Source organism: Oncorhynchus kisutch, linkage group LG16 (assembly GCF_002021735.2).
Source record: "Oncorhynchus kisutch isolate 150728-3 linkage group LG16, Okis_V2, whole genome shotgun sequence".
Lineage (NCBI taxonomy): Eukaryota > Metazoa > Chordata > Actinopteri > Salmoniformes > Salmonidae > Oncorhynchus > Oncorhynchus kisutch.
In genome coordinates, this window is record NC_034189.2 from 4877972 (window position 1) to 4901644 (window position 23673).

At 43.8% G+C, this 23673-nt stretch overlaps 2 protein-coding genes and 1 pseudogene across 4 annotated transcripts in view; 1 reads left to right on the forward strand and 2 right to left on the reverse strand.

The window, feature by feature from the left end:
- Window positions 1–6869, reverse strand: part of LOC109884531 (ladderlectin-like) — a 32625-nt gene extending 25756 nt beyond the window's left edge. The window contains exons 1-6 of one of the 3 annotated variants that reach the window (XR_004203322.1): window positions 6751–6869; window positions 5299–5364; window positions 5058–5158; window positions 4460–4634; window positions 3642–3750; window positions 3323–3544 (exon numbers count right to left, since the gene is read on the reverse strand). Coding sequence is in view for 2 of the 3 variants with exons in the window: in XM_031791654.1 (XP_031647514.1) it covers window positions 5058–5158; window positions 5299–5356 (159 nt within the window). In the remaining variant the exon portion in view is untranslated. Of the gene's footprint in view, window positions 1–3322; window positions 3545–3641; window positions 3751–4459; window positions 4635–5057; window positions 5159–5298; window positions 5365–5458; window positions 5572–6750 lie in introns of those variants that run through there. The other 2 variants (XM_031791654.1, XM_031791653.1) reach the window with 2 other exon arrangements.
- LOC109884535 (equistatin-like) overlaps window positions 1–23673 on the reverse strand; it is a 110962-nt pseudogene that overhangs the window by 71628 nt on the left and 15661 nt on the right.
- LOC109886222 (saxiphilin-like) lies at window positions 128–22295 on the forward strand. Its single transcript, XM_031791655.1, has 6 exons — window positions 128–227; window positions 1606–1684; window positions 19157–19288; window positions 20435–20524; window positions 21538–21672; window positions 21788–22295. Exons 2-6 carry the CDS (start codon window positions 1615–1617, stop codon window positions 21883–21885), a joined length of 525 nt encoding a protein of 174 aa, XP_031647515.1. The 5' UTR covers window positions 128–227; window positions 1606–1614; the 3' UTR covers window positions 21886–22295.

Genomic DNA, 23673 nt, shown 5'->3' on the forward strand with positions numbered 1-23673 from the left:
TTGACCCCAACCCTGGATGTCAGAAAGTATGGAGTATTGAAGGATGAGAGCGAGAGAGCGAGAGAGCGAGAGAGCGAGAGAGAGAGAGAGAAATTTTGACAAAATAGAGGGAGGTGTCTGACTGGACGGGAGTTGAGAGAGAGGTAGAACTCAACTCACAGGCAGGACAGAGAGAGACCCAGTGAAGACCTTTGAAGAAGTGAAGCTACAACTGAAGACATCAGAAGGTGAGATTTCAACATCTGTTCATCTAATACTTGTCTATGTCTGAACTGACCTCCCATTCCCTATGTAGTGAGCTACTTTAGACAAGGGTCCATATTACCTTTGTGGACATGAGCTATTCTCTATTTAGTTCACTGTGGGCCCTGGTCCAAAGTAGTGCACTACATAGGGGATAAGAAGCCATTTGGGAAGCATCCATGTTCCAATGTCCGTTGATCGTGTGAGTACCTGTGCCTTGTTGTTTTGGCTTTCGTGCCACTTGTATTGTGCATAGATGATTAGGGGTCTCGTCCCGTGTTGTATCATTGTGTGCTTGTGTTTTCGGGTCTCGTCCTGTGCATTTATTCGAGGTACTCCTGGCTCTTTTGAATGGGTTTCAGCCCTGTGTTTTGTATATGTGTTTGCTTGGTCTTCGTCCCCGTGCCTTTACATGGCACACTGTAATTTGGGAAAATAAAAAACCCTATTACGCATTCCTGTCTCCTTTATAAATATGTGACACTCTCCTCCAGTACCCCCAGCTATACAGTAGGTTATGTACTTAACACAGGGTCTCCTATCCTCCAGTACCCCCAGCTATACAGTAGGTTATGTACTTAACACAGGGTTTCATATCCTCTAGTACCCCCAGCTATACAGTAGGTTATGTACTTAACACAGGTTCTCCTCTCCTCCAGTACCCCCAGCTATACTGTAGGTTATGTACTTAACACAGGGTCTCCTCTCCTCTCCTCCAGTACCCCCAGCTATACAGTAGGTTATGTACTTAACACAGGGTCTCCTCTCCTCCAGTACCCCCAGCTATACAGTAGGTTATGTACTTAACACAGGGTCTCCTCTCCTCCAGTACCCCCAGCTATACAGTAGGTTATGTACTTAACACAGGGTCTCCTCTCCTCTCCTCCAGTACCCCCAGCTATACAGTAGGTTATGTACTTAACACAGGGTCTCCTCTCCTCCAGTACCCCCAGCTATACAGTAGGTTATGTACTTAACACAGGGTCTCCTCTCCTCTAGTACCCCCAGCTATACAGTAGGTTATGTACTTAACACAGGGTCTCCTCTCCTCTAGTACCCCCAGCTATACAGTAGGTTATGTACTTAACACAGGGTCTCCTCTCCTCTCCTCTAGTACCCCCAGCTATACAGTAGGTTATGTACTTAACACAGGGTCTCCTCTCCTCTCCTCTAGTACCCCCAGCTATACAGTAGGTTATGTACTTAACACAGGGTCTCCTCTCCTCCAGTACCCCCAGCTATACAGTAGGTTATGTACTTAACACAGGGTCTCCTCTCCTCTAGTACCCCCAGCCATCCCAGTGATTTGGAGTAATCCAGTACAATCACAGCTGATTAAAATGCTCATCTCTCTCTCTCCAGACTATCACCATGGTGACATTGACCATCATTCTGCTTGTCAGCACAGCTTTTGCTCTGGGAGACACCTTTGTTCCCAAAGGTAAGAGTGACACACCTCACACTGACAGTTGAAGTATGAAGTTTACAGACAGTTACATACGTTTTTCAACCACTCCACAAATGTATTGTTAACAAACTATCGTTTTGGCAAGTCGGTTAGGACATCTACTTTGTGCATGACACAGGTCATTTTTCCAACAATTGTTAACAGACAGATTATTTCACTTATAATCCACTGTATCACAATTCCAGTGCCTTTAAACAGCTTGGAAAATTCCAGAAAATGATGTCATGGCTTTAGAAGCTTCTGATGGGCTCATTGGCATCATTTGAGTCAATTGGAGGTGTACCTGTGGATGTATTTCAAGGCCTACCTTCAAACTCAGTGCCTCTTTGCTTGACATCATGGGAAAATCAAAATAAATCAGCCAAGACAAGTCTGGTTCATCCTTGGGAGCAATTTCAAAATGCCTGAAGGTACCAGGTTCATCTGTACAAACAATAGTACGCAAGTATAAACACCATGGGACCACGCAGCCATCATAATGCTCAGGAAGGAGACACGTTCTGTCTCCTAGAGATGAAAGTACTTTGGTGCAAAAAGTGCAAATCAATCCCAGAACAGCAAAGGACCTTGTGAAGATGCTGGAGGAAACGGGGTACAAAAGTATCTATATCCACAGTAAAACGAGTCCTACATCGACATAACATGAAAGGCTGCTCAGCAAGGAAGAAGCCACGGCTCCAAAAACGGCCATAAAAAAGCCAGACTACGGTTTGCAACTGCACATGGGGACAAATACTGTACTTTTTGGAGAAATGTCCTCTGGTCTGATGAAACAATAGAACTGTTTGGCCATAGAAACATTTATAATCACTCCTCAGGATAAAATATATAATCGATAATGTCAACCGCAACGGTCTTGTTCAGTAGGAGAAGGAACGGCAATGGCTTCCCAAAATCTGTTGCGCGAGCAGAACTCATGCGAACACTTGACAGATGTTATTGTTCTGGCTCATTCCTCAAAATAAAACCCTGAAACTGGTTGAAGACTTGACAACTTGAGGAAGCGATAGGAAAAGGAATCTGGTTGATATCCCTTTAAGTGGCGCAAAGGGAGGCTATGGAACATGCAGATAAAATAGAAGCCACTTCCTGGTTTGATATTCCTCAGGGTTTCACCTGCAATATCAGTTGTTATACACAGACAATATTTTGACAGTTTTGGAAACTTGAATGTTTTCTATCCAATACTAATATGCATATATTAGCAGCTGAGACTGAGAAGCTGGCTGTTTACAATGGGCTCCTTTTCATCCAAGCTACTCAATACTGCCCCTGCAGGCATTAGAAGTTAAACATGTCTTTTGAACCTTCAGTATCCTAAACATACTGAGTCACTTCACAGGTCTACATTTACATAAAGTATAGCACAATGACAGTTATGTCCTGGTGGCACAGTCCAGCATGGCACTTGCAACAAAGGTTGTGGGTTTGAGTCCCACAGGGGAAGAAAGAGTACCAACTACAACATGTGTTATGATGCAGAGTTTCAGGTGAAGTGTTAACACCGGTTTTGTACTTAAATGTCTATTTGACAAATACCTTTTAGAAAGATCAAAACATGGGACAACTTTGGCAATATGATTCATAGTCAATAACTCATGAGACAAAAAATATTGTCCACATTTTATTGGCTGCAAACAATTCCTCAACATTTGTGTAGTAACTGAGACTTCATTTAACAGCAACAGAGCTTCCCATGAAGCATTAAGGACAAAGACACTACGGAATAGCATTGCTGCTTTTAATGGATACTCTGGCGAAGCGGCAGGAGCCTCAGGGAGCACACAGAGGGCAAGCTCCTTTCACATAATGCATTGTCCCAGCGCTGTTGACCTGAAGACAAAACCAGAATATTCAGCTGTACACAGCAGGAAAGTTAAATTAACTAGGAATAAGTTTAATTTGATGACTGATACTGAGTTTACTGTACCTCCAAAGTTGATATGAACACAAGACTCTCTGGCACCAGCACCAGGCCTTCCTTTAGCCCAGTTCTGGTGATCAAAGTCGGAGCCATCACTCCAGAACCACCGCCTGTCCTGAGGGGGGGAAAGTGGGGTTTGAGAATATAGACTAAATGTAGTCCTTCCTCTACCACCTGCAACCAAACAGTTTAAGCTACCACTACTTCAAAACCCACTGACTGGGACTGTTGCTTGTGTAAAGAACCTACAGTCTACTCCTCACATTTGCAGTCATACCGATGCCTTTCAAAGACTATAACAAGTCTACAACTTTTGAAGCTAGAAACCCCATACACATGGTTACAAGACTGAATGGAAGAGATTACTTTGATCAAATTTATACTTACCTAGAAACATTTTACATGAGTATAAAGGCCTCCGGAAGTTGACAGTAAAATAATTTAGCAGATTCATCTAGAATGACCTACAGGGTCAATTAGGATTAAGGGCGTTGCTCAAGGGCACATCAGATTTCACGGAGTGAGCTCTGGGATTCAAACAAGCCTTTATTGGCCAACTGCGAGGCTACCCGTTGCCTGGCAACTCTTTATATTTTATATGGAAACCATTACAATAGCTGTTAAAAAGCAGCAGCTCCTCTTCCTGGGGTCCACACAAAATGACATTAGAACATTAGACAGAACTACATGAACAAATTACAGGTAGCCTACATGCCACATCTCCCGTTTTTAACCAGATTTGCTGTTCACTTGAGCAATACGCGATGGAACGGCGTTCCTTGCAATAATGGCTCTATATATCACTGTAGGCTTAATGGTCCCACCTCAACCGAATAACATCCTCCAATCCAGGTAGGAGGGAAATCAACAGTCTTGACCAAGACCAACGCCTGTAGAAACTGGTCCTCCTCGGAGCTGTGCACAGATGCCAGGTTTGCGCCAAGGTACTTCACAACGTTGGGTACAGACACCAGTTGATCACCAAGGGACACAGTACCGCTAGAGAAGAAAGTATTAATTTAACTAGGCAAGTCAGTTAAGAAAATTATTATCTACAGTAACAGCCAAGCAGTAGATGGGAACAAAGACATTTCATGTATTAGTCAGTCAGCCTTGCTGAGAATTTGTCTTCTGGACTCTCAACCAAATATTGACCAGCGCAACTAATTTCTTTTTAAACTCTTAAAGATACTAGTTTATCTCAGTCTTAAGCCATGTCCTGTGGGTTCCAGTATACAGGAGGCACGACTCCACATTAAATATTCAAAATGTATAGAAAATTCCCATCTTAAAGGGAAGTTCAGTATTTCACATCAGTCATGTGTTACAGTTTAAGAAAGTATCACCTTTAAGGTAATGTCCAATAGCTAATTTCAACTACACTTCCCCCTTCAAATTCACAGTAGATGGTAAGGGTGATACCTCTGCTTCAGGCCAGCTCCTTGTAGTCTTTACAAACATTAAGCAGCGTGATCCATATTTGGTCCAACCGGAAGGACATAAGTCTTCTTCCATCAATGACTCTGTAAGGAGAAGTTACATGTGGCTTTAAAGGCTAGTGGAGAGAGAACTACAAATCACAGCTACAATATTGTTTGTAGGTCAATCAGTAATGTCTGCTACGAGAAAAATACAGAACGAGTCAAGAAAAGTGGACTCTTACGTGCATCTCCCAGAGCAAAGGCAGCACTGAGAAGCAGAAGACTGGTCAACATGGTCATGGAGTCTCCTGAGAGAAACAGAGTGAAGCCATCAAAACCACAGATTCAACTCCACATACAGTAGATTAGAACAGGAATATGTCTGCTTTCCTAAATGCCAACCTATTCCCTAAACAGGGCTGAGGAGAATTTCTGGGCAGGTATTTCTCTCCACTCAGACAGAAGTAATAATTCCCAAATGTAGAAGTGTCACTCATGTTTGGTTATGGCCAAATCTGTCAGAAAACAAACATTATGATTGAACAAAGTTCAATTCTGCTTCTTTTACTTTCCAACAAAAATAAAAGCAAAGTATAAATGCTGGCAGGTAAGGCTCAGTGGCTTGTAACACCAGTAGGTAAGGCTCAGTGGCTTGTAACACCAGCAGGTAAGGCTCAGTGGCTTGTAACACCAGCAGGTAAGGCTCAGTGGCTAGTAACACCAGCAGGTAAGGCTCAGTGGCTTGTAACACCAGCAGGTAAGGCTCAGTGGCTTGTAACACCAGCAGGTAAGGCTCAGTGGCTTGTAACACCAGCAGGTAAGGCTCAGTGGCTTGTAACACCAGCAGGTAAGGCTCAGTGGCTTGTAACACCAGCAGGTAAGGCTCAGTGGCTTGTAACACCAGTAGGTAAGGCTTAGTGGCTTGTAACACCAGCAGGTAAGGCTCAGTGGCTTGTAACACCGGCAGGTAAGGAGTAGTGGCTTGTAACAAGGTTAAATGGCCACCAGGAAAGGCTGTGATAGGATGTTGTCGTGCTGGAGGGAATACACCACAGCCCAATATTAGACCTATTAATTAATGAAGCAAGGTCTAAGGACATTCCACAGCAAAAGCTTGCTAGTAGATGACATGGTTCAATAAGGTACCTGCTAGCAGCATGGGGTCCCACCTCTGAAGATCCAGCCATAATACACTAGATGGTTCTGATAAAGCACCATTTACAGCACTGATCAATAACTAAATCTAGTTTAGACAAGGCCCATCCAAATATGGCGGCCAATGTTTTGTTCTGGCCTTGCACGTCCATGTTTCCCCTACTTCCAGTCTGGCCCAGCATGGTGCCCATATTGAGAGGGTGATTAGCTAAACAGCTGAGCACAACATGGAATCCATTTAAAGTTGATGGGGAGTGGGGGAAGTAAAAACAGCATTTCATAGTTTCTTGTTCACTGAGACGCAGTGCAACCAATCAGAACAGTCTACAGGATTATAGAAGTAAGACACATTCTGCAGGCAGGAACCATCATTATACCATGTCTCATCTCACTAGCTGTAACACTACCCTTACAGTTAAATTAAAGGTCTAATACTGGGCCAGCTACACCATAACAATACACATGCTAGGATGAACAGGATATTACACCCCAGTGCAGGAAGTTAAAACCCTAGAAAAGATACAATAGCAGGCACTTACTTTAGCCAATAACAACAGGAACAATAAAGGAACTGGGACACCACAAATGCTGAACAAACCCAAGTAGAACAAGGTGCTTATATACCAGAAGAATGGAAGAGGAATTGATGATTAGCAGAGTGAGTTCAGGTGTGGTGAGTTAGCAGGAAAGGGGCGTGTCCAGAACGTAATTGGGAGTTCAATTATGCCCACTGAATGCATTTTTTTAATGATCATATACAAATAGTTGTTTTGCAGGACAAGGTTTATTTTGACTTTCAAAAATGCCGGAATTGCTTCACCTTGCTCTTCTGGTAGGCTCGATGCAAGTTTCACCATCCAATTATTTCAGACATACAATGCAGTTCCACCATGGCACGGACCATGATGATACCTTGGTGCAGACCATGATGATACCTTGGTGCAGACCATGATGATACCTTGGTGCAGACCATGATGATACCTTGGTGCAGACCATGATGATAACTTGGTGCAGACCATGATGATACCTTGGTGCAGACCATGATGATACCTTGGTGCAGACCATGGTGATACCTTGGTGCAGACCATGGTGATACCTTGGTAGCAGACCATAATGATACCTTTGTGCATATGTATACCTACTGTATAGCTGGGGGTACTGGAGGAGAGGAGACCCTGTGTTAAGTACATAACCTACTGTATAGCTGGGGGTACTAGAGGAGAGGAGACCCTGTGTTAAGTACATAACCTACTGTATAGCTGGGGGTACTAGAGGAGAGGAGACCCTGTGTTAAGTACATAACCTACTGTATAGCTGGGGGTACTGGAGGAGAGGAGACCCTGTGTTAACTACATAACCTACTGTATAGCTGGGGGTACTGGAGGAGAGGAGAGGAGACCCTGTGTTAAGTACATAACCTACAGTATAGCTGGGGGTACTGGAGGAGAGGAGACCCTGTGTTAAGTACATAACCTACTGTATAGCTGGGGGTACTAGAGGATATGAAACCCTGTGTTAAGTACATAATCTACTGTATAGCTGGGGGTACTGGAGGATAGGAGACCCTGTGTTAAGTACATAACCTACTGTATAGCTGGGGGTACTGGAGGAGAGTGTCACATTGTTATAAAGGAGACAGGAATGCGTAATAGGGTTTTTTATTTTCCCAAATTACAGTGTGCCATGTAAAGGCATGGGGACGAAGACCAAGCAAACACATATACAAAACACAGGGCTGAAACCCATTCAAAAGAGCCAGGAGTACCTCGAATAAATACACAGGAGGAGACCCGAAAACACTAGCACACAATGATACAACACGGGACGAGACCCCTAATCATCTATGCACAATACAAGAGGCACGAAAGCCAAAACAACAAGGCACAGGTACTCACACGACCAACGGACATTGGAACATGGATGATTCCCAAATGGCTTCTTATCCCCTATGTAGTGCACTACTTTGTACCAGGACCCACAGTGAACTAAATAGAGAATAGCTCATGGCCACAAAGGTAATATGGACCCTTGTCTAAAGTAGGTCACTACAAAGGGAATGGGATGTCAGTTGGGACAGATATTAGATGAACAGATGTTGAAATCTCACCTTCTGAAGTCTTCAGTTGTAGCTTCACTTCTTCAAAGGTCTTCACTGGGTCTCTCTCTGTCCTGACTGTGAGTTGAGTTCTACCTCTCCCTCAACTCCTTTTTAAGGACCCGTCCAGTCAGACACCTCCCTCTATTTTGTCAAAATTTCTCTCCCTCGCTCTCTCTCTCTCTCTCTCTTTCTCTCTACCTCTCTCTCTACCTCTCTCTCGCTCTCTCTCTACCTCTCGCTCTCTCGCTCTCTCTCTACCTCTCTCTCCCTCTTGCTCTACCTCTCTCTCTCTCTCTCTACCTCTCTCTCTCTCGCTCTCTACCTCTCTCTCTCGCTCTCTCTCTACCGCTCCCTCTCTCTCTCTCTCTCTCTCTCTCTCTCTCTCTCTCTCTCTCTCGCTCTCTCTCTACCTCTCTCTCTCTCTCTCTCTCTCTCTCTCTCTCTCTACCGCTCTCTCTCTCTACCTCTCTCTCGCTCTCATCCTTCAATTCTCCATACTTTCTGACATCTACCTGTTTGACAGGGTTGGGGTCAATTCAAAGTGAAGGTATTCAACTTCTGGCTCAGCTGGTTAGCGTGCTCTGTCTCATTGACAACCCAATGTTGCTAATGGCCAGCTATCTATCCTGTTAATATAACTTGTTTTGTTAGCTAGGTAATGTTAGAAATGTTATGATCACAACTCTCATCTGTTGTCGACATAAGAATTCCATTTGGGAGCACCAGCTAGTTAGCTAGGTAATGTTAGCCATGTTATGAGCACCAGCTAGTTAGCTAGGTAATGTTAGTCATGTTATGAGCACCAGCTCGTTAGCTAGGTAATGTTAGCCATGTTATGAGCACCAGCTAGTTAGCTAGATAATGTTAGCCATGTTATGAGCACCAGCTAGTTAGCTAGGTAATGTTAGCTAGGTATGTTAGCCATGTTATGAGCACTAGCTAGTTAGCTAGGCAATGTTAGCCATGTTATGAGCACCAGCTAGTTAGCTCCAAAAGTGGTTGATAACGTTTGGATGCATGCCGACAGTGCATTCAGAGCCATTCATTTAAATAATCGACTTTTATTTTTTTCCAGAGTTTCCTGGTCTTTGCATTAACAAGATATTCATTTCCAGCATCTTTCAGACCATTGAAAATGCAAAAAAAAGATAGGAGGACAGGCACAGCCTGCCCCACCGCTACCAATTATTCTCAGCTAGCGGTGGCTAATGTTAGCAGAAGTTTGTAGTGGGTTTTTACATAATCGTAGTGCAAATGTATTGCACAAAAAATACCATAAACCACATAATCTCATTGTGATTTAATTTAAAACAGTCTGCAAGATGAGAGGAGAGGTGATAGATCAATGTCTTAAGGCTAAAGCATTCCTTTGTGAGGAGGAGAGAAGGTGGGAGAGGGTAAATAGCTAGCATGCCTTTTCTTTGCGAGGGTCAAGCCTCTCTTTCACCAAACCTTGTCATCAAGGTGACTTTCTGTATTTCTGGAAGAACAGGACAATGGAATAGATGGATGAGGTATGTCCCAAATAGAACCCTATTCCTTACATAGTGGACTAGTTGTGACCCTATAGGCCTTGGTCAAAAGCAGTGTACTATGTTGGGAATGTCTTGAAATAGTTTTATTGTGTAAGATGGTTCTTATGGTACCCCTGTAGCAAAATATGTTGTCTTAAAAGGTTCATTTAACCCTCCCGTGGTCCTGGGGTCAGGGTGACCCAGGTCCTGTGTGTGGAGGGCTCCCCTTTCTGTGCTCTGCGCTCGCAGGTCAGAGCGACCCAGGCCCTGTGTTTCCAGGGCTCCCGCTCTGCGCTGGCGGGGTCAGCGTGACCGTGCCAGCCACTGGCGAGGTGTGTGCCTTTGAGCGTAGTAGAGAGTCTGCGAGTGTGGCGAGTGTGGCGAGGCTGTGCCCGGCTCCCCGCTCTGCGCTCTGGGCTCGCAGCTCTGCGCTCAGAGCGACCCTGTCAGCCACTGGCGAGGCGTGTGCCGCGGAGCGTAGTAGAGAGTCTGCGAGTGTGGCGAGTGTGGCGAGGCTGTGCCCGGCTCCCCGCTCTGCGCTCTGGGCTCGCAGCTCTGCGCTCTTGGGTCAGAGCACCTCAGCCAGACGCTGCACAGGTCCGGACGTGCCTCGCTGGGTGCTAGAGAGCAGCCGAGTGTTAGAGTCGCGCTCGTTGCTCAGAGCGACCCTGCCAGCCACTGGTGAGGTGTGTGGCGAGGTCGTGCGCTCGTGGGTCAGAGCGACCCTGCCAGCCGCTACACAGGTCCGGACATGCCCCGCTGTGTGCTAGAGAGCAGCCGAGTGTTCTTGTTGTGCTCTGCGCTCTGCGGGTCAGAGCGACCCAGCCAGCCGCTGCACAGAGACATAAACTGAACAAGTTCCACAGACACGTAACTAACAGAAATGGAATAACGTGTACCGGAACAAAGGGGGGGGGGGGGGGGGGTCAAAGTCAAAAGTAACAGTCAGTATCTGGTGTGGCCACCAGCTGCATTAAGTACTGCAGTGCATCTCCTCCTCATGGACTGCACCAGATTTGCCCGTTCTTGCTGTGAGATGTTACCCCACTCTTCCACCAAGGCACCTGCAAGATCCCAGAAATTTCTGGTAGGAATGGCCCTAGCCCTTACCCTCCGATCCAACGGGTCCCAGGCGTGCTCAATGGGATTGAGATCCGGGCTCCTCATTGGCCATGGCAGAATACTGACATTCCTGTATTGCAGGAAATCACACTCGTTCTGTGCAGTATGGCAGGTGGCTTTGTCAAGCTGGAGGGTAGTTAGGATGAGCCTGCAGGAAGGGTAATACATGAGGGAGGAGGATGTCTTCCCTGTTCTTCCACTTTAAGATGACATATTATCATCATCATTTATCAAATCAGTTATTCCATTCAGTTATTCCCCTCCTCCTCTCATACCCTAACCTCTCCCCTCCTCCTCTCATACCCTAACCTCTCCCCTCTCCCATATCCCTCTCCCCTCCTCCTCTCATACCCTAACCTCTCCTTTCTCCCATATCCCTCTCCCCTCCTCCTCTCATACCCTAACCTCTCCCCTCTCCCATATCCCTCTCCCCTCCTCCTCTCATACCCTAACCTCTCCCCTCCTCCTCTCATACCCTAACCTCTCCTTTCTCCCATACCTCTCTCCCCTCCTCCTCTCATACCCAAACCTCTCCCCTCTCCCATACCTCTCTCCCCCCTCCTCTCAGACAATATACCTCTCCTCTCTCCTATACCTCTACTCTCTCCTATACCTCTACTCTCTCCTAATACCTCTCTCCCCTACACCTCTCCTCCCCTAACCTCTCCTCTCTCCTATCCCTCTTGTCCCCTAACCTCTCCCCTCCTCCTCTCATACCCTAACCTCTTCCCTCCTCCTCTCATACCCTAAGCTCTCCCCTCTCCCATACCTCTCCCCCTCCTCCTCTCATACCCTAAGCTCTCCCCTCTCCCATACCTCTCCCCCTCCTCCTCTCATACCCTATACCTCTCCTCTCTCCTATACCTCTCTCCCCTCCAGCTCTCCTCTCTCCTATACCTCTCTCCCCTCCTCTCGCCTATACCTCTCGCCCCTCCTCCTCTCCTCTCGCCTATACCTCTCTGCACCAAGGTATCATCATGGTCCGTGCCATGGTGGAAATGCATTTTATGTCTGAAATAATTGTATGGTGAATCCTGCATCGAGCCTACCAGAAGAGCAAGGTGAAGCAATTCCGGCATTCTTGAAAGTCACGAGAATCCCTGTCATGCAAAAAACTATGTTTATATTTGATTTTTTTTTATTGCATGCAGTGGGCATAATAAAAGTCTAAATTAATCACTTTGCTTTTATAATTAAAGGATTGAAGATTTATAGTTACGTGATGACATCTCGTACCCCAACAAACAACGATTAATCAGACTAATTATCCACAACAATTTTAACCCTTTTTTGTTCCATTCTTGGACTTCTCTGTTCTCCACTCATCTTTCTCGCTAACTGTACTCAACTTGCTTTCAACTTCAAATGACACTTTTGCTTCCGCCATCTCCACCAACCTGCTCACATTACCTAGCTAACTAGCTGGTGCTCATAACATGGCTAACATTACCTAGCTAACTAGCTGGTGCTCATAACATGGCTAACATTACCTAGCTAACTAGCTGGTGCTCATAACATGGCTAACATTACCTAGCTAACTAGCTGGTGCACATAACATGGCTAACATTACCTAGCTAACTAGCTGGTGCTCATAACATGGCTAACATTACCTAGCTAACTAGCTGGTGCTCATAACATGGCTAACATACCTAGCTAACATTACCTAGCTAACTGGCTGGTGCTCATAACATGGCTAACATTACCTAGCTAACTAGCTAGTGCTCATAGCATGGCTAACATTACCTAGCAAACTAGCTGGTGCTCATAACATGACTAACATTACCTAGCTAACGAGCTGGTGCTCATAACATGGCTAACATTACCTAGCTAACGAGCTGGTGCTCATAACATGGCTAACATTACCTAGCTAACTAGCTGGTGCTCATAACATGGCTAACATTACCTAGCTAACTAGCTGGTGCTCATAACATGGCTAACATTACCTAGCTAACTAGCTGGTGCTCATAACAGGGCTAACATTACCTAGCTAACTAGCTGGTGCTCATAACATGGCTAACATTACCTAGCTAACTAGCTGGTGCTCATAACATGGCTAACATTACCTAGCTAACTAGCTGGTGCTCATAACATGGCTAACATTACCTAGCTAACTAGCTGGTGCTCATAACATGGCTAACATTACCTAGCTAACTAGCTGGTGCTCCCAAATGGAATTCTTATGTCGACAACAGATGAGAGTTGTTATCATAACATTTCTAACATACCTAGCTAACATTACCTAGCTAACAAAACAAGTTATATTAACAGGATAGATAGCTGGCCATTAGCAACATTGGGTTGTCAATGAGACAGAGCTCGCTAACCAGCTGAGCCAGAAGTTGAATACCTTCACTTTGAATTGACCCCAACCCTGTCAAACAGGTAGATGTCAGAAAGTATGGAGAATTGAAGGATGAGAGCGAGAGAGAGAGAGAGAGAGAGCGGTAGAGAGAGAGAGAGAGAGAGGTAGAGAGAGAGCGAGAGAGAGAGAGAGGTAGAGAGAGAGCGAGAGAGAGAGAGAGAGAGAGAGAGAGAGCGGTAGAGAGAGAGCGAGAGAGAGAGCGAGAGAGAGAGCGAGAGAGAGCGAGAGAGAGGTAGAGAGAGAGAGAGAGAGAGAGAGGTAGAGAGAGAGCAAGAGGGAGAGAGAGGTAGAGAGAGAGCGAGAGAGAGGTAGAGAGAGAGAGGTAGAGAGAAAGAGAGAGAGAGAGAGAGAGAGAGAGAGAGAGCGAGGGAGAGAAATTTTGACAAAATAGAGGGAGGTGTCTGACTGGACGGGTCCTTAAAAAGGAGTTGAGAGAGAGGTAGAACTCAACTCACAGGCAGGACAGATAGAGACCCAGTGAAGACCTTTGAAGAAGTGAAGCTACAACTGAAGACATCAGAAGGTGAGATTTCAACATCTGTTCATCTAATACTTGTCTATGTCTGAACTGACCTCCCATTCCCTATGTAGTGAGCTACTTTAGACAAGGGTCCATATTACCTTTGTGGCCATGAGCTATTCTCTATTTAGTTCACTGTGGGCCCTGGTCCAAAGTAGTGCACTACATAGGGGATAAGAAGCCATTTGGGAAGCATCCATGTTCCAATGTCCGTTGGTCGTGTGAGTACCTGTGCCTGGTTGTTTTGGCTTTCGTGCCTCTTGTATTGTGCATAGATGATTAGGGGTCTCGTCCCGTGTTGTATCATTGTGTGCTTGTGTTTTCGGGTCTCCTCCTGTGTATTTATTCGAGGTACTCCTGGCTCTTTTGAATGGGTTTCAGCCCTGTGTTTTGTATATGTGTTTGCTTGGTCTTCGTCCCCGTGCCTTTACATGGCACACTGTAATTTGGGAAAATAAAAAACCCTATTACGCATTCCCGTCTCCTTTATAACAACATGACACTCTCCTCCAGTACCCCCAGCTATACAGTAGGTTATGTACTTAAAGGGATATTGCAATATTTTGGCAAATTAACTGCCAAATTGTGCAGTCAGCAAAACTCATAAAAAGCATTATAAATCTTCACTTACCTTTGCTGATCTTCGTCGGAATGCACTCCCAGGACTCCCACAAGAAATGTATGTTTTGTTCGGTAATGTCCATCATTTATGACCAAGTAGCTACTTTTGTTAGCGCGTTAGCATGAAGCGCGTTCACTAAATGCTGACGAAATGTCCAAAAGTTCCGTAACAGTCAGTAGAAACATGTCAAACGATGTATTGAATCAATCTTTAGAATGTTTTTAACATAAATCTCAAATGAATTTCCAATCGTGGGTATTACATGGACTTAAGGTGAGCGATGGAAGAGAGCTCCCTCTCATGTGAACGCACATGGTCAGTTCATGGCAGACCTGACTAATTCTCCTCTCATTTGCCCCCCCTTTACAGTAGAGGCATCAGACAAAGATCTACAGACTGTTGACATCTAGTGGAAGCCGTAGGAAGTGCAAACTCATCCATATCTCGCTGTGATTTCAATAGGATTTTGGTTGAAAATCTTCTCAGGTTTTTGCCTGCCATATGAGTTATGTTATTCTCACAGACATCATTCAAACGGTTTTAGAAACTTCAAAGTGTTTTCTATCCAATGTGAATAATCATATGCATATATTAGCAACTGGGACTGAGAAGCAGGCAGTTTAATATGGGCACCTCTGTGCACCTTTCATCCAAGCAACTCACTGCCCCTTAAGAAGTTAAGCACCTGCTACTGTCCTTTCAAATCTAAATGTTTGTTGGGCAGGTAGGTTCCTGCAAGAACCCCCACCAGCTAAGGAGGTTCCTTGATGACCCCCATCTTCTACGGGATTCTTAGAAGAACCTTTTAAGGGCCATTTTCAGTTCCAAGAACTGTATGGTTTTATAGAACAGAACTTTAGAACTCCAGTTGAACCCCACATTTTTAGAGCGTACTTGGACTAGGATTCAAGAGGCACTCTCACATCTGAGCTATCTTTGTTGCAGGTGCATGGTTACAGTTGAGTAAGATGAAGAACACTGTTCTTGCTAGTCTCACTGCTCTAAAGCTGTACGTATCAGCCTCAAAGCCTTCGTCAGAGCTTTCAGTGTTCACAACCTGCACCTCTATGTAGACATTGCTCCACCCACATCCGTTCAATGCATCCAATGGGGTTGGAGTATGAGAGAAAAAGGTGTTACCAAAAATAACTGTGCATTTCATAAGTATTCTAATAAAGTGTGTAGGTGATGTGTCAAACAAGACACAAATCACACAGAGGACATCAACCTATCAAGTAAGTTCTCATAAATCATTGGGTTCCGTACAAGAATAAAACAAGAGGAGTCTGAAGTGGCAGCGTTAATTCATGTTCACATTTACAACATAAATAGGCATTTCATACCTTAAGGGAACATTTTGACATTCGCCATATGGTTAGTGAGAAAGTCCATATCGCAAATGTACAGTCCCTTACTAGACGTCCGAAAACATTTGTAAATTTTGAGGACGGCGTCGGGCCGTGCGGCAGGGCCGGATCTACCGGGAAGGCATCAAACTCTCTCTCTCGGACATTAATTTTCCGTTTTATAAAATAATCACATTTTGGTCATTTTTCCGCTGTCCCGATAAATCCCACAACAGGGCGAATGGAATCATATTGCAAATGTACAAAACATCACGAATCACGACGTGGCTTTATATCCAAAACGTAAAAGACTTTGAAGACGAAACTTGGTGAGCGTAGGTTTGGCATAATGGGCAGTTGGCCCCGAACAAGATGGCGTCTAGGCCTTAACGGTTTTTGAGTTATTGCCATTTTTCTGCGATTAAAAGGTCAAAAATTTAAATAGAGCAATAATTTTTCCACTTCACGTCAAAGTCAAGGAGCCTCCGGTGTCAATAAAAAAAGAACCAGCCATTTATCTATCGTCATTTAAGAGAAATCATGCAATGTCAAATTGGTGATGTTCAAAAATTGTTTTTTTTTTAAACAGTTACAGATCCAGTTGAAGATCCAGATCCAGTTGACCGTAGCTTGCTCTGAATGCAGCGACCGTGAGCCTGGCCCTAAATGTCATTTGCTTTTGGGTGACAGTGAGAGAACCGTTAGGGTGAGAAGCACAATTCGACCTCAGGTACGTTCCTGAGGTTCTCCCGATCTGTGCAAACCTTGACCGTGTGGCATTAACCCTTAACAGTAAAACAGGGTTTTTTGATCTCAAAGATTACAATGACATCTCTCCCCATAGGAATACATTACCTGCTCCTCTAAAGTAAACCTGAAGCCTATGTGGGTTATGAATGCCTTATGAACCTGTCTTCAATGACAGTCCATCAGGACACTATGAGGTCTACCTGTGTCGATTAAGCTTCCTGAAGCAACCGGAAGTGGTTAAAAATCACCCTAAACGTGTTTTTCCATACCCAATCAGCAGTTTGATAGACATAGTGCATTCAACCCTGTGTAAATCGGTCAGTTCTTAACGTAAACACTTAAAACTCAGGATTCTGTAAAGGCATACCTCAATGAGGATATGTGTTTACCTATAGCTTCCTGTGCCAACCGGAAGTGCCATAATTGGTGTCTCAGGGGCTGTTTCGAGGGGTTAAAATAGTCAAATCTTTCCAAAACGTCATAAGTGTGATTACGCAACCACCATGAACTGTAAATCAGTCATTTTTCCCATAAAATTTCAAAGGAAAACTAAATCACACACTCACAGCTTGGAAGGAGGGACACATTGGGGTGCGTAGAGAAATATACTGCCTGCATTCGTTAACCTTGTTGGAACTTTTAAAGAAACTTTAGAATCCTGTTCTAGACCTCAGGTCGATAGTGCGTGGTGAGTTACGTGGCTCTAGAAGGTTCTCGGACCGAGAAACAGCCTCGTACATTTGCAATGACTTCAATTCATTTTTGCATCATGAAAATGACGACATTTAGAAATGTCCCAGAGTCACAAGACTAGGTGCATTGCGACCGTCTCGGCCCATAAAGACGGAACCCAACGTTTCTGTCCGATAGCACATTCAAGGACCCCGTAGCAAGTCTTGGAAAAAAATGGATTTTCAGCATCAATTAGGGTTTTGCCCGGACACCAAATTACCTATCAAGCCAAAACTTGGGATTCGGGGTCGCCTCAGCTAGGCCTACACATGACATCTGAACTGGACCCGCAGCTGGAACGTAACTACGTGTTTTACGTTTTTATTATGGTTTGAATAGAATGCGTTGTGAATTTTGGGCCATCTCTGTAGTATGTGATAGTTGGCTACTAAACGAGTTGGAAAAAGTGGGTTTGGTGTCAGTTTGTATCAGTTTGGTGTCAGAATGATATCTAATTGACTGATGGACGGTGACTTGCTGGTGACTCTTGTCCATTTGCAATATGTTTAAACAGTGAGGTACCATCACCAAAGTGACATTCTGAAATCAACCCTAACGAGCGATGGAGAGGTACCAGAATCACTGCCCAGCCATCCCAAGTTCATCGGGCCAGTCAATTTCGCATTCCTGCACAATTTTTATAGCATGACAAATTTGTGATGGTAAATGCCCATTGAACCATATTGCAAATGCACAGTGACTTTGCAAAAGTGAGAAAACATAAACAAATGGACATAATGAAATCAACACAACGAGCGATGGAAAGGAGCAACTATCACTGCCCGGCCATCCTGTGTTCGTCAGGCCATTCAATTTAGCATTTCTGCAGTATTTTTGAGCATGTCAACTTTCTTATGGCATTTGGCCCCAAAAAGAGTGACTTTTGACTTTGACTTTTGCCTTCCTATGAATTCATATTGCAAATGGACAAAACATATGCCTTATGCACAAGTAAAGAAATATATAAAAAATTATGATAATAAAATACGACTAAAGTATGTTGATACAGTTCTTATACATGTGTATTGACACAAAATTCGAAAGAATTTCGAAAAATGGTCCAGAAAGCACTTTGAGTGTGTGAAGTTTTTTATAAAATGTTGCTATTTTTGACTTTTGACTTCCTATGAAATCATATTGCAAATGGAGAAAACATATGCATTATGCACAAGTAAAAAAATATTATGATAATAATATATGACGAAAGTATGTTGATACAGTTCTTATACATGTGTAATTGACACAAAAATCGAAAGAATTTTGAAAAACAGTCCAGAAAGCACTTTTTTAAGGGTGTGGTGAAGTTTTTTATAAAATTTTGCTATTTTTGACTTTTGACTTCCTATGAAATCATATTGCAAATGGACAAAACATATGCCAAAACATATGCTTTTGGATTTTGCTTTTGGATGTTGACTTGTGTTGCATTTGCAATATGAAAAACCACGGTGGAGCACGCTCGCTGTTGGATTTTCAAAGTGTTACACCTGGCATTTGCCATATGCCATTTGCAATCAACTTTACACGAATTGGACACCGTGTATATAGTTTGTCCAATGTCAATGACTTCCCATTCATTTTTGTCCATTTCAGGGGGGTATTCCCTTACTGTAGTACAGTAAAGACAACTGTCATTCTTCTACATCTTACTTCCAACGCCTTTCATATACAATTACAGACAACAACAAAATATACACATCAAGAATCAGCTGAAAAGTTGACCAGGGCCATTCGGGGAACAGGGTCCCATATAGGATGCAGTCTCCTGACCAGGGCCCAAAGGGGAAAAGGGTCCCTTATAAAACACAGTCCATGATTCCAGAATGTATATCCATCATTGTTATGTCCACATTACAATGTATGTTGCCTGTGTGTCCAGCTGGTGCGATACGACCCAAGACCCCATGTGAGGATGCTAGAGATGCCGTGCCACATGGCAAAGTTGGAGCCTACATCCCCACGTGTGACGCCGCTGGACAATACACCCCTGAGCAATGTTGGGGCTCTACAGGTTAAAACACACACACACACTATAAATGCTCCAATTTAGTTGAACGTGACAGTTCAATATGTCACAGTAAAATGTGTAAATATTATATATTTAACAGGTTATTAATATGGCTGCAGTCTTTGTACAGGGATCAATATCAGGGGAAATTTCAGAGTGACAAGTAATAGTACTCGATAATTCTCAAACTTTCATTAAAACACACATGCAGGGTACTCAATTAAAGCTACACTCGTTGTGAATCTAGCCAACATGTTAGATTTTTAAAATGCTTTTCGGCGAAAGCATGAGAAGCTATTATCTGATAGCATGCAACCCCCCGAAATACACTAAGGGGACGTAAACAAAATAATTTGCGTAGCCGGCACTACACAAAACGCAGAAATAAAATATAAAACATTCATTACCTTTGACAAGCTTCTTTGTTGGCACTCCTATATGTCCCATAAACATCACAATTGGGTCTTTTTTTTTCTCGATTAAATCGGTCCATGTATACCCAAAATGTCCATTTATGAAGACCGTCAGATCCAGGAAAAAACTGTTTCAAAACGCAACGTAATTTTTTTTTATTAAAAAAGTTGCCTATAAACTTTGACAAATCACTTCAAACTACTTTTGTAATCCAACTTTAGGTATTAGTAAACGTTAATAATCGATCAAATTGATCACGGAGCGATCTGTATTCAATAGCAGCAAGTCAATAAATCATGGACGATTTTCTCTCTTCCATAACTTTCTGTTGTGTACTCGATGACAGGAAGTGCCTATTTCTCATTCAACCAAGGATGAACTTAAACTCAATTCCCAACACTGGCGGCATCGTGCGGAAGCTGTAGGAACTGTAAACTGGACCCTATCTATTTTCTCTTGCCATAGACAATACAGAGACTGGCGGAGTGATATTTTTTGTGTGTTTTTTGTGAACAGATTTCCTTGGGGTTTTGACTACAACAGACGTTCTGTTATAGTCACAGACATGATTTAACCAGTTTTAGAAACTTCAGAGTGTTTTCTATCCGCACATACTAATCATATGCATATACTATATTCCCGGCATGAGTAGCAGGACGTTGAAATTGTGCGCGATTTTTAACAAAAAGCGGAAAAAAGTCACACTCTCCTTAACTTAACATGTCTTTCTGGTAGGTTACTGTTGGTGTGTGACCAGTTCTGGACAGAATATCCCGGGTACTGCGACTCCACCAGGCATTGGTCCAATCATATGTTCCACCCAGAGTAAGTGAGGCCCTGTGGTCTCATCCAACACTATCACCACTTTAAACTCCAACCTATCACTACTCTTGCTTCCTAAATTGGACCTCTTTATGCTTTCTTGACAAGATGCTAAACTGATTTCTGTATCATGATCTCTCTTCTTCCTGTGTCATTATCTCTTTTCTTACGGTATTATTATCTCTTCTTCCTGTGTAATTATCTCTCTTCTTTCTGTGTCATGATCTCTCATCTTCCTGTGTTTTTCCACTTCCGACCATTAAGGTCATTAACCCTCATCCTCCCGCTACATACCATCAGAATTGACAGCCATATTGTTGTCATTCCAGCAAAGCTGTTGCTTCACCAACTAGTTCTGAATTTCCTGCATTTTTTTCTTTACTACTCGCCGCCATTTCGAACCTCCAACTCTCCGTGCGGGGTTCCAGAGGGAGGGTTCTGACTGGACGGGTCCTTAAAATGGAGAGGGAGAATTTAACTCACAGGGGGAGAGACCCAGTGAAGATCTCTGAAGGAGTGAAGCAACAACTGAATATTTCAGAAATGTACATCTGAAATAGCTTCCTATTCCGTATAGGGCACTTCTCCTGACCAGGGCCCTTCGGGGAACAGGGTCCCATATAGGATGCAGTCTACTGACCAGGGCCCTTCGGGGAACATGGTCCCATATAGGATGCAGTCTCCTGACCAGGGCCCTTCGGGGAACAGGGTCCCATATAGGATGCAGTCTCCTGACCAGGGCCCTTCGGGGAACAGGGTCCTATATAGGATGCAGTCTCCTGACCAGGGCCCATAGGTGAACAGGGTCCCATAGGTGAACAGGGTCCCATAGGTGAACAGGGGCCCATAGGGGAACAGGGGCCCATAGGTGAACAGGGGCCCATAGGTGAACAGGGGCCCATAGGGGACGCAACCCAAGATTCCAGATGCAGCCAGAGCTTCCAGGATGTTTGTCCAGCAATGTATGTTATACTATGTAATGTCATTGTTACAAAGAATGTTATCTATGTGTTTAGATGGTATGATACGACCCAAGACTCCCTGTGAGATTGCTAGAGAAAATGCTTTGAAAAAAGTCAGGCCTGGAGTCGACGTCCCCACGTGTGACAACGATGGACAATACAAACCTGAGCAATGTTCAGGCTCTACAGGTTACCACACACACCATAAGTTCTCCAATTGAGTTGAACGTGACAATTCAATATGTTACAGTAAAATGTGTAAATATTATATATTTAACAGGTTATTAACATGTCTTTCTGGTAGGTTACTGTTGGTGTGTGAATAGTTCTGGACAGAAGATCCCGGGTACTGAGACTCCACCAGGCACTGCTAGAATCAACTGTTCCACCAAGTGGAAATAAGGCCCTGTGGTCTCATCCAACACCATCACCACTTTAAACCCCAACACATCACTACTCTTGATTCCTACATTGGCACTGTTTATGCTTTCTTTACAAGAATCTCCAATGATTTCAGTGTCATGATCTATCTTCTTCCTGTGTCCCTCTGTCACGACATCTCTTCATCTCTTCTAATTTAATTCTAATTATGGCAGCTGTGGTCCTCCAAAGATATCAAAATGATATACAGGAGTTCAGCAGAGTCCAGAATCAGAACCATGCTACTCTGAGTCTGAAGAATTGTTCCAGACCACAGAGGGATGAAAGACCCCTTTACTGAGTCTACATCATCACATTTCACTAAATCATTCCCTTGTTTGCTTCATGCATTATATCATCCTTTAAAATAAAGTACATGCTCTTCATCTTTACATGAGTAAATGTTGTATTAGAACTTGTACACTATGCATTCGGGCAGGTCGCATTCTCTAAACAGATGTCAAAGAAAAGCTCTCACACACACACACAGCAAGGATGGAGTGACACAGTGTGGTGCTTTAAAGACACAGAGCCGGTAATGGCATTACCATAATCTCTAGGCTGTGCCGAGTTCAACGAGATGCCATGCTAGACCGTAGCTCGCTCGGTGTGAGCGCAGCGACCGTGAATAAAAGTAGAGAGAGAACCGTTAGTGTTAGAAGCACAATTCGACCTCAGGTACGTTCCTGAGGTCCTCCCGATCTGTGCAAGCCTAACCTTGACCATGTGGCATTAACCCTTAATAACAGTGAAAACTTTTTTTTTTTCATCTCCCAGTTTACATTGACATCTCTCCCCATAGGAATACATAGCCTTTTCTTCTAAATTCAACCTGAAGCCTATGTGGGTTATGAATGCCTTATGAACCTGTCTTATTCTGATTATGCAACCATCATGAACTGTAAATCAGTCATTCATCCCATCAGATTTCCCAGAAAAGCTCTCACACACACACACACACACACACACAGCAAGGATGGAGTGACACAGTGTGGGGCTCTGATACACACAGAGCCTGCAATAGTTACCTTTGTTCAAACTATCAAAGAACAGTCACACCTAGAGCTCTGAAAATTTAGAAACCTGTTATAGAGCTGAAGTCGATAGTGCATGATGAGTTATGTGGCTCTAGAACGTTCTCAGATTGAGAAACAGCCTCGTACATTTGCAATAACTTCAATTAATTTAGACCATTACAAAAAATGACGACATTTAGAAAAGTCCCAGAGTCACAAGACGAGGTGCATTAAAACCGCCTCGGCCCATAAAGACGGACCCCAACGTTTGCGTCCGATAGCTCATTCAGGGACCCCGTAGCAACTCCCGGAAAATGTGTATTATCAGCACCAATTAAGGTCGCTGCCCGGGCTCCAAATGACCTATTGAGCCGAAACTTGGGATTCGAGATCGCCTCAGCTAGGCCTACACATAATGTCAGAACTGGACCCGCAGCTAGATAATAACTACGTGTTATATGCTTTTATTATGGTTTAACCTTTTGTGACTAGGTGGCAGTATTTTCATTTTTGGAAAAATAACGTTCCCGTAGTAAACGGGATATTTTGTCAGGACAAGATGCTAGAATATGCATATAATTGACAGCTTAGGATAGTAAACAGTCTAAAGTTTCCAAAACTGTAAAAATATTGCCTGTGAGTATAACAGAACTGATATTGCAGGCGAAAGCCTGAGAAAAATCCAATCCGGAAGTGACTCATCTTTTGAAAGCTCTGCGTTCCAATGGTTCCCTATTGAGCAGTGAATGGGCTA